General features: G+C 42.7%; 1 protein-coding gene across 16 annotated transcripts in view; it reads right to left on the bottom strand.

The window, feature by feature from the left end:
* cacna1aa (calcium channel, voltage-dependent, P/Q type, alpha 1A subunit, a) overlaps nt 1-14,834 on the bottom strand; it is a 138,121-nt gene that overhangs the window by 82,133 nt on the left and 41,154 nt on the right. For all 16 annotated transcript variants that reach the window (XR_012596825.1, XM_074657000.1, XM_074656997.1 and 13 more), the window contains exons 4-8: nt 9,202-9,293; nt 7,048-7,200; nt 6,445-6,632; nt 2,014-2,117; nt 610-725 (exon numbers count right to left, since the gene is read on the bottom strand). Coding sequence is in view for 15 of the 16 variants with exons in the window: in XM_074657000.1 (XP_074513101.1) it covers nt 610-725; nt 2,014-2,117; nt 6,445-6,632; nt 7,048-7,200; nt 9,202-9,293 (653 nt within the window). In the remaining variant the exon portion in view is untranslated. The remainder of the gene's footprint in view (nt 1-609; nt 726-2,013; nt 2,118-6,444; nt 6,633-7,047; nt 7,201-9,201; nt 9,294-14,834) is intronic.

Raw genomic sequence — 14,834 nt, 5'->3', positions numbered from 1 at the left:
CTCAGACAGAGCGCGCATTCTCGCTCAGCTCGCTCCACCTTTAGACGTGAACGCGCGCTCACTCCACACTGCAGAAGAGTTAGTTTAGCTCTGAGAATATCTAGTGAATGTTCAGTGGACGTTTGTGCAGAAATAACTGCTGCAGCTCCTCCAGACCAACAGAGGTTTCCCGTGTCTTGTGAAGTGACGGAGCTCTGCAGTGAGTTACGTTATCGTCTCGTTACCGACGAGAACAGGAAGACTCGCTGAAGAGCCATGAAAACTGTCATGGCCATTTTCAAAGGGGTCCCTTGACCTCTGACCTCCAGATGTGTGAATGTAAATGGGTTCTATGGGTACCCACGAGTCTCCTCTTTACAGATATGCCCACTTTATGATAATCACATGCAGTTTGGGGAAAGTCATAGTCAATACGTTTGCATAAAGCAGAATATTGTCCCACTCCCATGTTGATAAGAGTATTAAATACCCCACAAATCTCCCTTTAAGGTTCATTTTGAACAGATAAAAAATGTCTGATTAATTTGTGATTAACCCACGATAACTATTTGAATCGACAACTCTTTGTGTGTGACAAATGAACCACACCATCTAGTATATTGTACATACCAGCTTTGCAGATCCATTCCAGATAACCATTGAGTTCCCGCTCGATCTGCTGTTGTCTTCTGAGCTTCAGGAACTCACTCCTGTTCTCCACACGCTCTCTCTCTTTGGCAAACTCACTGCAGACACACACAACACACAACACACAACACACAACACACAACACACACAACACGCACATTTAGACACCTTTAACTTTGTATTTTTAAGGTGACATATAAATGTTATGTGACAATAAAATATAAGCATTTTTTTTTTTTTATTTCAAAATGTATTAAACTACTAATGTATATCAGGGCTGGGAAAAAATAATGATTCACCTTTGTATCGCAATTTTGTTTTTTATAATGTTGAAATATATTTTTTTACACCAGAATCGATATATCTGCTTCATCTGAGTCTATGTGGAGGTAGAAGGAAGTTACCGCTTTTATTGTGGTAGTCTGAGTAACGTGACGTCATATCCGTTCCGTATCCGTCAACCAAAACAAACCTCACAAAGTAGAAACGTTGGAGGGTCAGCGTGGATACGACCTGCACCCTCACATGTTAAATCCAGCGTGGTAAACACTACACATCCAGTAAAGGATGGAAACACTTTGGGTTTCACACATTGACAGGAAAAGCAGAGCTAGACAGAGCAGAGCTAAAGCTGCATGCTAACTCTGTCACGGACAGGAAACCTTATCGTATGGCGGTAACGTTGCGGTCCAAGCGGGCCGTCGCTCTCGTCTCTGTGGTCAAACGGGCCGATGCTACGACTGTAGAGCCCCCAGATACTGACATTTATGTTCTCTGCATTGAAACGGCCCCGATGGAGCTGACCATGGATGGATAAAGAGAACGGAGCTGACGGGAGAGCTAGAGACCACCTTGGAGAAGTTAGAGGAAGTAGACACGTGGGACTACGTCCGCTTTTCAAAATAAGGTGTTAACAAAGGGAACTGTATCTACAAAATACATCTATGGAAATCAGATTGATAGATTATATTCACCAGAAGTATAAAACATTACATGTCCCTTATAAATTAAAAAGAAAACACCACTAATCTGTGAGGGAAATGTCTTTATTCTTTGATTTTTGGGTTGCTGGATAATAAATGTAATAAATAATTCCTGACGATGATCCTGATATATTTGACTTCAGAACATCTCGGATGCTGAAAATCAAACGTTTTTACTGGATTCATTTAGAGATTTTCCAAAGTAAAAGTCCCTAGAAGTGTCTGATTCAACTTAGTTAATAAACTTGTAGAATTGCAATACTTAAAAATCTCAATACATGTCGAATCGGCACCCAAGTATCATGATAGTATCGAGGAGATGGGTGTATCGTCCCACCCTTCTGCACATGGGATGAAAAATGATGTATAAACAACCTTTACACTGTGTCACACACACACTTACCCGGATAACACACCCAGCACCAGGTTGAGCATGAAGAAGGAGCCGATGATGATGAGGGGGATGAAGTACATCCAGTTCCATGCACTCCCTGAGGCATCGTTGCTCTGGAAACACACACACACACACACACACACACACACACACACACACACACGCACAGACATCAGACAGAGTAATCAATGTTTTGCTCTGGGAAATCTGTCACAAGTCATAATGACCAATTGATCGACTGAGACATTAGACGACTCCAGAACTCGTAGAATAAATCCGTGAAGCACAGGCACACAGGTAGAACGGGTACAGCTGCATCAATCACCTGCAGAGGCATACGTTTCCGTCTGTCAGCGCTGAAAGTTAAGGGTTTCTTTAAAGGGGAACTTTTTCAACCTGGATCCTATTTTCTCATGTTTATGTGTCTGACTGACTGAGAGCGACAACAATAGCTGAAACTGGTCCAGCATTGAGGGAGAGCGCTGTAGGCAGCAGCCGCTCACAGGCTGCGATATGGTGCTATCGGGGCAAGCTGACACGTCATTTACATCCACTAAAGCTGTGTGATGTTAGTGTGACTTCCTACTCCTACTGTACGAGTAGTAGGGATGTGCAGTAGGGTGTGTCTCAGACTCCTTCCATATTGTAGGCCTTGATGTTTTACCGGTAGTAACGTTACTACCACGCAGAGCCTGCGACAGTTAATATAAGGGAAATATATATGTTTTAAGACGGGACGAATACTCGCATAAACTATTAGATTTTTTTTTAACTTAACGACTATTTGAAAAATCTAAAATCATGACTCAATCCTAACGAGTAGATCATTTGCGGTGTAGAGCTAAAGCTCACGATTTCTGTGCTCACACTGTACGCTGTCCGATCGTCAGCGCTGTCAGTGATAGCGCCACCATGTGGCCAATTGAGATAATATTTGATGTGAAGCATTACGACATCATGGCCATTTGTGGTACCAAATTTCATGACTCTAGCTTGTCGTAGCTCATAGCACACTGTACGTGTAAAATAGAAAAAAAACACGACGGGTCAGCTCCTGAGGGTCGTACGGATGAGGGTCGTACGGATGAGGGTCGTACTGATCGTTGACAGTTGTCTCTAAAGTTTGGTTTGAAAGCTCCGAGGCAGGTAAAGCTGGTTTGCTAGCAGAGGTTTGTACGGGTCCCGATGCTAACAAGGCAGAAACGTGCTGCCTTCATCATCTGAGCCATCCTGTCTGCTGAAACGTCTAAAAAAAGAGGCAGCGGTGTAACGTTATATGGGCTCACATGTGGACAGTATGTCTTGTCCATTTAGCAGAGAGAATTGGAGGTAAGCGAGTTACGTTTTACTAGCTATATCTATTGTAGCCTACATTGATATCTTGACAGCTTCGCTCTGATTACTGTAAAAAGAGGAGAAAAGAAGGTGCTGACGTTGGGGAATCGGCTGCTTGTGTGAGAGCCTGTGGAGTCAACGGTAAACAACGTCCGACGAAGCTGAAATTCAGTCCGACTCTAAAATGAGTCGTGCGGCTCAAAATTGGGGCTGAAATGGTACAGTGAATGCCCGGCTTTAGTGCTTATTTTTTGCCTTGACAGGCTCTGATTGGTACTGTAAGTGTCTGACAACATTATGGAAAGAGTTTCGCTCAAGGAGAAGTCTCGTTCTGAAATCTGGCGAGGTGACATGTTGCCGGAAGACAACGGTGGAATAGTGGAATACATCCATGGTGGAAACACGAGAGTTAGTTGTGTTTGAGTACAGAAAGCGTAACTTAGTGTTATCTAAAAGATTTACAATGTCATGGCTGAATATTTACATGAATTCCAGTATACGGATATTCAGATTTCACAACGAGACTTCTCCTTGAGCGGGACTTGGACACAATACCAAACAGACCGGATCAAGCAAAAGGTAAAAAAAACTTTTATTTCTCTGTCGGGTCCTTTCCATAATGTTGTCAGACACTTAAAACAACAATCTGAGTCTGTCAGTGGCAAAAACAAACACTTTTAGTGGACATAACGTTACATTAACGCTGCTCACTTGTCCTCGCAGCTCATTGAGCAGCTGCCGGTTACAGCCTCGTCCCTCATTAATCACTTTGATACCAAAACATAGGAAAGGTTTGAAAATACCAAAGCTACCTTTTAAAGTTTGTCTCTGCACCCGTGCACTAAAGAAAATATAATTTATTAAGTCAAATGAAGGTGCATTTATTAGCATCCGGGTACTGCACACATATGTCCAGACAATGTGGAGGTTAGTGCACTGAAAAGTGGCGTCCGCCGCCGCCGCTGTTGGAAATATAAACAACAGCAGGGCTGACATGATTTTGCTTTAAGTCATCTCAATAAGTAAATGCATATCTGCCACTCTATTTAGCTGCTCAGTGCAGAGTAAATAATGTATAACAAATGCTTTGGTCTCTCTCTCCTGCTCTGCCTCCTCCATCCTACTGTCCAGACTCTCCCTCCATTTCCTTCATTCACTCCTTATTGTTCTCTCCCTTTTGCATACTCATTTCTCCTGTTCTTCCCCTCCTTACTTCAGTCCCTTCATTCCTCCCTCCCTACCTTCATTTTTCCATTCCTCTTCACTTTACATTATTCTTCATTTTACCCTTTCCCATCTCTCTTCTCTTTCCCTCTTCCTCACTGCCTCCCTGTCTAACGTCCCCATGTCTCCTCCTCCTTCCCCCCATCTTCCCATCTTCCTGCGTGTAGAAGCTGGTATTGCTGCTGCTGTGTACCCACTGAACCGCAGACCCGTTTTTTTTCTACCATTAAACTTTTATCGCTCCCCTCCCCGGCAGCTGCAAGAATAACTTGGGCTGAACAGGCCCTTTTTAAATATAGAGCAGCACCGGGAAGGAGGGACACAGGGAGGAAAGAGAGAGAGAGAGAGAGAGAGAGAGAGAGAGAGAGAGAGAGAGAGAGAGAGAGAGAGAGAGAGAGAGAGAGAGAGAGAGAGAGAGAGGGAAAGGGAGGAAGGAAGGAAGGGCATAAAGAGAGGAGAGAGAAAGAAGGAATAAAGATAGAATAAGAGCAGTGGGAAGGACGGACGGGGAGCGAGAGGAGAGGAGATGGGGAAAGAGACGACTACAGTAGCACTCAAAGACCCTCATCTCTACCTCCGGTCTCCTAGCAACCATTGCCACTGACAGCAGGGAACTATTCGGTCTTGGGCATGAGCGATGACACTGTTAAAGACCTGCTACCTATTTTATGAGCAGACTCACAGCGTGCACAGGTGAAAATCATTTTAGTATTTCATGAGAGAAAATAATCTTGGATGGTTTAGTAATACTATTGAGATTATTGCCACACATGTTTGACAAATATAAAACTAAATTCATCTGTATTTGACTAGTCCAGGGGTCTGCAACCTGCATCTCTTCAGCTCCTCTCCAGTGGCTCCCTGTGGATTTTTAATAATGGAAATGAATAATTGTTTTTTTGTTTACATTTTCATTTTTATTTATCATTGTTGTAGGTCTATGGTACGACGGTACGACGGAGTATTAGGGCCATATCGAGGAAAAATAATAAATCTGAGATATCAGGAATAGAGTCATAATATTACGAGAATAAAGTCATAACATTATAAAGTAGTAATTTTACGTGTTACTTTCTTTTTTTCTCGTTAAGTTATGACTTTATTCTCGTAATATTACGACTTTATTCTCGTAAAGTTATGACTTTATTCTCGTAATATTACGACTTTATTGTGTAAATCTCAGATGTTGTTTCCCTCAATGTGGCCCTAATACTCCGTAGTACATTGTCTCTTTGGCCCTCACTGCATTAGACTGATATACTATATACTTAGACTATAAACTGTGTTACCTTCATCACAATGATCAAATGTTGTGTTTTTTTTGCCTAAAATGTCTCTTCAGATAGTAAAGGTTGCTGACCCCTGAGCTAGATGCAGTGCTCCAAGTGGGCCGTACCACTTCTACATTTTACTCTTTAGCGTACCGTGACTTTTTCTTGGGCACCGGCAGATACATGTGAACAAGAGGGAACTTTTTTTTTTCCATTTCAAGCACTGACTAGATGTTTAATATTTGTTTTATCTGCACAAAATGCCCACCAAACACAACAATAACGGTCTGCCTGGTGAACAAACTGATACTGTATCATTTCCACTCTCAATCTAATTAATTGGCTAAGGTGTTTGTCTGCTGGTGCAGCTCATCCATGACGAGGACTGATGGGTTTTGCTTGAATGATCCTCTCTTTTCTCATCTAAACCTACTGGCACAGAGACCTGCACCTCTCAAACTGACTGACTGACTGGTAGTCCCTTCAACAGTAACTGCTTCCTGTCAATCCTGCTTTACTCCACGCAGAGCTTTCTACACATTCTCCCGTGCAGGCTGAAGAGGATAACAAGCTGGTCACGGAGTGTGTAAATGTGTTCAGCTGTACATACATAGTAGAGCAGTTCAGTCCAGCCCTCCATGGTGATACACTGGAAGACGGTGAGGATAGCAAACAGTATGTTGTCGAACTGGGTGATGCCGTAGTTTGGTCCCAGCCAGTACTGTCTGCACATGGTGCCCTCAGGACACAGCCGTGACGGAAGCTCCGTCCCACACGGAAACTCTTCTCGGATCTCACCTGTAACGTGGATCAAAGTCGGGGGGAGGTGTTACAAAACAAAAGGCACTTTTGACATAAAATAGTCATCATGACACAGCAAAATAAGCTTGAATTATAATAAAGCAGAAATGCTCAACAGACCAACACATTTTTCATTCTTTGTAGATGGATGTTATTTTCATAATCTCAACTCATTATGCAGATATTAGCGGTGAATTAAGACTTGTGGAAAGTGCCTTTCCCCGTCACATAAACACAGAATTGAAGTACAACAAACAATTTAACGCCAAAGACGTTATTCTCTTGAACTAAATTGCATTTTTAATTTTAAGCACAGACTGTTTTAAAGTGTACGTCAACCGGAACAGCTTCTTCACATTTAGCAAAATGAACCCTAGTAGCACTATCGGCGCACACCCGGTCCCCTTCTTACCCGTGTGATTGTCGAAGCAGGTCGTATGGAACTTGCCCATGTAGAACTCTAGGCCGATAATGGCGAACATAAGGATGGCGAAGAAAAGAAGCAAGCCTATCTGCAGCAGAGGGATCATGGCCTTCATGATGGATTTGAGGACTACCTGTAGGCCTGCAGGACACGGAGTATACAGTATTAGGAATTCAGCAATCATTATTATCCAGCATCAATTTGAATGTTGATGCGTTTTCAACAATTAGAATCAAAAAGGGTGCAACCTGTTCCCTCAAATGATTTATTTCTTCATGTGCTCCGCTACCAGCTGGTCCTGTTTAATGTAAGTGTCGCCATAAAGATAACCATAGATACAATAAGAACATCGGTTTATGAAAATATCACCTTCTTACTTTGCTGCAGGAATGAGTTAGCATTTTAACACTTCCTGTTCCCTCGTCTGGAAGTCAATACGTTTGAATGACTTCCACACAGTGAGGCATACAGCTTATTAGTTAAACACTAGTATCGTATTGGTATTGGTAAACACTCGGTATCGGCCGATACCCAAAACACAGGTATCGTTATCGGTATCGGGACTGAAAAAGTCAGATCGGCGGATCCCTTGTTGTGTCATACAAACCATTAGGCTAACGTTAGCTTTTTATTTCTGGCGATTGCATTTATGCTTCAAAAATCATAAAAGTGGTGTTCATTTGTGGAGATTATCTTGTTGAACGAAACGTGTAAGTATCAGAAATGTTTGTTTGCCACAGAGCTTATTTTCTGCAATGAGGGCGATGCTAACTTCCTGGATGGCCTACAAAAATACGTCATCCCTGCTCTCTCTCTTAATCTATTTTAACTAGGGCTGCACAATTAATCGAATATTAATCACGATCACGATTTTAGCTTCCCACAATTACATGAACATGATCGCCTGCGATACTGACGTTTAAAATGTGTGTTCTGCTCATAGAAATCTCTGCTGCATATCAAATCAAGCGCTTCCTAAACTAACAGCCACCAGCCGGCGATCGAGCTTCACTTTTGGGTGTAGATATTATCTATACAACCAATGCGTTTATGATTAAATAAAGAGCATACATTTTTATATCTAATTAATGTAATGTAATATCTTAATGTTGCTAATTTTTGCTCTCAAAGTGCCCCAGATTGAAGCATTTAACTTTAAAATGTAGTTAACAAAAGGGGGTAAGGTGAATATTCCTGTATTTTTTCATGTTGCAATATATATAGCAAAGATATATTGCATGTCAGTTTTTTCCAACATCATGCAGCCCCAATTTGTTCATTAACAGGAATGTAACACAGCATGGAAGTTGGTTATTGTTGTGAAAGAAACCCCGACCGCTGTACGTTATCCCTTATTATGGCTGGCTGCCATCCTCTTCAATTAGTCGACTAAGATTTATTTAGTCGATTAGTCATTTTTTATGCTGAATGACTTATTTCCAAGAAACTTCTGAGCACATCTCTGGTGAACACCGGATTTAAAGTGGTGCTTTTGTGTGATTCTTTGTGGAGAAACTCAGTTTCACAGATCTAACATGATTCCTGCAGCGCTCTGCTGGAGGAGGCAGCCTGTTACCTGGTACACGCTTTGGTCTGTGATGGAGGGATTGAACACTATATAGTCAGTCTCTGCTACAGAAGGTGTTTCTATATGCTTTCTAACAAACAAAAGGTCTCAAGGGGCAACATTTTGAAGTTTCATTTCATGCGGTTGTTTTGTGGAGACCGATCAAATGTATACATCACATATTGGAAAGGAACTCTAATTTGGTTTTCGCAGGAAGCTTATGACTTTTATGATGAGTAAGCCTCTGGTTTGCCTGTTCAGCCCTGTAGTGGAGTCCACCACGCTATTAATAACACTGCAGTGGTGCTGGAACACCACCGCCGCTATAACATTTAAAAAAAAGAAGGAGCACAGAGTGCACAGAAGAACCACTTTTGTTGGAACACTTTGGGTGCATTATGCAGAACAACACCGAAGCTGCATAAAAAAACCTCGACACAAAATGTTTCTCCGTGCTATTCTGATCCTCTATTAATATCTGAAACTGGTCTGCACCTAAAGAAATGTCATTTTTCTCAACTGAGGAACAACAAAGAAGCTGAGAAAAACTGTAAAAATGAAGAGTTTTGACTTACTGGGAATACCGGACACCAGTTTGAGGGGCCTCAGTACTCGCACAGCCCTCAGGGTCCGCAAGTCGAAATCTGAACCCACAGTGGACAGAATCCTGGAGGGGACAGAGACAAATGAAACGAAAGTGAAGCAAAGGCAATCAATATTTAAGCGAGTCGAGCCTCGTCACTGTCAATCAGCCACACACACTTTAAACGCAGCAACTGGGTGAGCGCTGTATGTAAATCCAGTAAGAGCTGAGCTGATCAATAGAGCAATCAATCAATAGAGACGAGTGAAGGAGGACAGAGAAGTGTATCAGGACGAGAAGGGGATGAGCTGAAGGGGTGTGCGATATATGACCAAAAATCTATATCACGGTATTTCTTTTGGTTTCTGTGGTGACGGTATTAAAAGGGATACCTCTTTTCTATCTATTAACAATGTAAGGGGACATATCTTAAAGGGCCCATATTGTAAAAAGTGAGATTTTCAGTTTTTTTTTAACATTATAAAGCAGGTTTAAGTGCTTTATAAATACTGTTTAACTATCAAAACGCTCAATATACGGAGAAACACACACAGCACGTATTCAGAAATTGTTCGTTTGAAACAAGCCGTTTTTGTGATGTCACAAATATACAATATTTAGACCGTTACACAGTTTTAAACGTAAACATTCTAAATGTGTCCCAGTTTATTTCCTGTTGCAGTGTATGTGAATAACATCAGCTGACAGGAAGTGAACATGGACCCAAACTGTTGCCTAGCAACGCAATTAAAACGGTTAAAAATGTATTAAAAACTCGTCACCTTAAGGGGAAAATCTGTTCCACCTTAAGACAGTACGAGCCAAAGTTGACTCCGGTCTTTCAGCTCGCTTGAGCGGAGGAACGCCACACACACACACACGGTCTGTCGGGAACTCACTGAAGTTTCACTGCACTGACTGACCGTATGTGAGTGTGACTACGAGGAGCACGAAGCTACCAGCAGAGCTACAGATGCTAACGTAGCACAAACACACACCCGGTCTGTGTGGCGGCTCTAACCTGATAGCATGGACGCAGAAATGAAAAGTAGAAAGTTACACATCGAAACGTAACGGCAGTAGCCTCTACGTAACCACAAACATCATGTGTGGGTGTGACGTAGTTAAACGTGTTTATCACGGTAATGACGGTATTGCAAAATCCATGTCGTGGCCGAACGTGACACCGGTGGAGATGTAACCGGTGTACCACCCAGCCATAGCTGGAGGGACAGTGGTTTGTGACGGGATGACAGAGGGACAATAAAATGAAAAAGCAGAGATGGAGTGATGGAGAGGAGAGGGAAGATGGGAGGACAAAGAAGGAGGGTAGAAGAGAGAAGCATGGAGAGACAGAGCGAAGAGAGAGAGAGAGAGAGAGAGAGAGAGAGAGAGAGAGAGAGAGAGAGAGAGAGAGAGAGAGAGAGAGAGAGCGCTGGCAGATGGTGAAAATCAGAGTTGCTGACTTGCTGATTTCAACCTATTTTTATTCACGGTACGTTTCTTCTCTCGGAGCCGTCGGCAGACTGCAGAGTAAACGTGTTGGAGGTGTGTGTTACAGCACCTGTGTCACCACTCATTATCTGAATACAGACTTGTAAACATCATATGTGTGTGTGTGTGTGTGTGTGTGTGTGTGTGTGTGTGTGTGTGTGTGTGTGTACTTCAGATGGTTAAGATGTTCCCTCGTGCCGCCAGACTTCCAGTCAGTTCCCTCGTCTGACGCACACTGTGAATCATCCTCCTTCTCTCTCTCTCTCTCTCTCTCTCTCTCTCTGACACATTTCCACTTTCCTCTGTTCCACAAAGAGGCCCAGTGACACAGCAGAGCCTTAATCACAGGTTTGAAGTCAGCCTTGCTTTGCTAGGAAACCTATAACATTGGCAAGAAGGGGAAAAGCAACACCGACCCAGGATCTATGGGTGAATGCTGTATTGAATTACCAGGAAGCAACCCCCACACCTCCACCCAGTGGTGTATGCTTCATCACTAGTGGAGGCTGGGGTCCTTGTAATGACATTGTGTGATATCAAATGCCTCATCAGAGGCCGACTTGTAACTGAGAGGTTCCTGGTTCGGTCACACTGTACTTCAGCTGAGTGTGGAGCTAAAACATTAAGGCAGATGTGCCCTTTAGCAACTCAACCTTCTGACATGTGCAAAGAAATACCACCACCTCTTAAACTATCCAATCCAACAGCTCATCGCCAAATAAGACGGGAGACGGTAAATATAAAACATGACTCGACAACATTTACTCAAACTTTCAGTTCCAGCAACTAAACAGTGGACTGATCTCCTCCAGATATTAGAGTCATGTTAAAAAGGCTCATGTTGTCTCAGCAGGTATCTCTCTGCCCCGTCAGAGGCTGCTCTTTCACTCTCCTCTTCCCTCTTCCCTCGCCACTCTGCTGCTCTGTAGCCGCTCTGAGAGCGTCACCGGCCGGCTGGCGAGTGAGCTACGCCCGCTGGCATTGTGGAGCTTTTCAACTCCAAAAAGTCAGATAAACAGGTTCCTGTTCATTTATAATGGAACATTTGTGTTGTGATATTTAAACAAAACTATCCGTCAAAAAGGAAATAAAAGCCCCTCGTCTACAGACGGGTCTCTAGAGAGCTCCAGCTCATAGCGGTCTGTGAGCGTGACCGGCCGGCTGGAGAGGTGCTATAACTAGCCGTCACGGCAGTTTGTGGAGCTTCTAAACTCTGAAAACGTCGGAGTAAATGTTCAATTCAACATCTAATATCGTAAAATATGAATATAATCTTGCCCCTAAAATGTTCAGACGTAAATTTTGTGATAAAATAGCTACGAAACATGTAAAAAAAGAGAGCTGTTTTTGGCTGCTGTTGTTGTTGTTGTTGTTGTTGTTGTAACCGTAGCCTGTAGCGGTCCAGCACTTTGCATTGTGGGATACAGTAGGCGAGGTAGACTAGTCCGATGCATACTGGAGATTTTTTTCCGAATCAGTACGACATCCGGGTATTTTTGGCAAACTGGAGATTTAGCTTTTGTTCTCATACTACATGTTGGCCAAATCAGTATGTACTACTAGTATAGTATGAGGTTGTACTACTAGTATAGTATGATGTAGTACTACTAGTATAGTAGATCATTTCCCTGCAATCACATATTATCTTAAGTAATCTATTTCTGTGACTATGATTAGAATAAAAACACTAATAATAATGAGGATGAGGATGATGATGAGGATGAGGATGAGGATGAGGATGAGGATGATGATGATGATGATGAGGAGGATGATGATGAGGATGAGGATGAGGATGAGGATGATGATGAGGATGATGAGGATGAGGATGAGGATGAGGATGAGGATGAGGATGAGGATGAGGATGAGGATGAGGATGAGGATGATGATGAGGATGAGGATGATGATAACATTGACGATGATGGTAATAGTAATAAAGAATTCAGTTTCTCAACAGCGTTTGCCGTCACAAACGGTGTCAAGCCGATGAGGCAGTAGTTCCTCATTCACACCGTCTCCACGGTTACTGGGCCCCTTTTCTCATTCATAAGTGTTTCCATGGCAACAGGGACCTTGGCTCATTGATAGAATCTCTGTATCACCTTGGTAACAGGGCCAAGGGAGGAGTCTGATTGATTGTTTTTTTTTTCTCCTCTCTTCTCTCTATAATGTAAATGCATCAGACAAACACACATCTACAAACACACACAGAAATAGACACACACATCTGCACAACAAACAGGCGCTGGTTGGAGATCAAACATATTGAGAGAGAATAATATTATTCACATATGCACACTAGAAAGTAGGTCATTTGGAATAACCAATGGAGAAAAAGTTCCTTCCTCGTCGGGGACGGAGACGGTACATCTTCTACACTTGGACTAAACACACACACACACACACACACAGGTAACACACACCTGCACTGTGTGTAGAGGAACAGAAATGATTCAGGAGAATCACATTAAGCGATATTACACAACCTCCCCCGCCGAGCCGTTCTCATGCGACACCAACACATTATACAAAATAGGATCTTTTTTCTGCTTTCCTGCTGACTTCAGCAAAAAGTGCTTAATTATCTCTCCGTACACATCACTGACCAAATCTCTCCTCCAAACTCTCCTTGTCTCTACATTACCACGATTCAACTATTTCTCACTCACTAAGATTACCAACATGCTCTTATTCCTTCTAATGACTTTCCATTTAACATCACGTAACAGCAGAGAGAAATGAAAGGTGAATACAATGTCACACAGCTTCACATCAGACAAATGTAGACGATGACAGAACTGAAGGTAGAGGCGCCTCTAGACGGTCCTATACAGTATTTAATTATCTGAACTGTTCTCCACAATATCCTCAAAACACATTTTAAACTTTGAAGAGAGCAAGGTTTCACAATCCTTCTAAAATGACAAAGATAATTTTTTAGGTGAAGATCAGACACTATTCTAACTGAGCTTCTTTCATTATTAACATACAGTTGATTAGGGCTGTGTATTGGCAAGAATCTGACCATACGATATGTATCATGATACAGGGGTGACGATTCAATACTGTAAGCAAGGTGATATTGTGAGTATAAAGAACACACCAGAAATACACGATTTAAAGCCTCATCCACACGGGGAACGTCAGCAGCACGTGGCGGCTGCGTTATCTGTTGTTTTTTATTTCGGCGTCCATGTTAACAGGTTAGAGCAGCCACACTGCCCACGTCTCTTCTAGAGATTCGAGGTCTCGCCTATTTTTACCGCAAAGAATTCCTTCATTTAACGTTAGGCATTAACATAAGGCTTTTATTCTGAAATATGTGACGGACAGTGTCGTAGAACATTCAGTGACTTGCAGGGCTCCATGAATGAATAAAGTACAGGGTCTTAATTGTGGATTATTACTATTATTTACAATTTCAATCATGCCACGCGACGCAGCCGCCACGTCAGCCACATGGCATGGTTGGTACCAATGGATTCTTTAGGTTAAACCGAGACCTCTACAACCTCCGAAAGATCCAATAGCGGCCGGGCTCAATAGCGGGCCGTCGGTTTCTAAGAGGTTAATTCAAAATTGTTTAGAGAATAGATACAGTATCGCACAACATAATATCGCTATACTCATGTGTATCGGTGTTTTCTTACACCCCTACAGTAGATTAAGCAACATTTCAGTTGATTACAAGGTCACTGAAAGGACTTTCCTTCCCTCGCTTCCCCGCACCAGTCGTATCTAATCAGAAGAACCTGAACGAGGGAACAAGAAGAAGGAACGGGCGGGAGGATGCAAGGCGAGACTGGCTGTAAACTACGGGTAATTGGACTAATAATCAATAGTGGGCATAAAAAACAACCAGCTTATTCCCAGAGCCAAATCACTCAGGCAATTTACTACAAGAGATAGGTCAACACACACACACACACACACACACACACACACGGGCACAGAAACAAGGGTGCACACAAATCCGCTGACATCCAACAAGGTGTCAGCGGAGTGAATAGCTCATCTATTCAGACGTGTTAAGTGCCATTCGCGTCTTCATATGTGTCGTGCAAGCAAGTGCATCAGGACTGAGTTGGAAACGGAAAGGAATGTTTGAAGTGGAAATGTGTGTGTGTGTGTGTG

Source organism: Sebastes fasciatus, chromosome 13 (genome assembly GCF_043250625.1).
Source record: "Sebastes fasciatus isolate fSebFas1 chromosome 13, fSebFas1.pri, whole genome shotgun sequence".
Lineage (NCBI taxonomy): Eukaryota > Metazoa > Chordata > Actinopteri > Perciformes > Sebastidae > Sebastes > Sebastes fasciatus.
The sequence above is the reverse complement of the archived record's forward strand: the minus strand, read 5'-3'. Positions and strand labels throughout refer to the sequence as shown.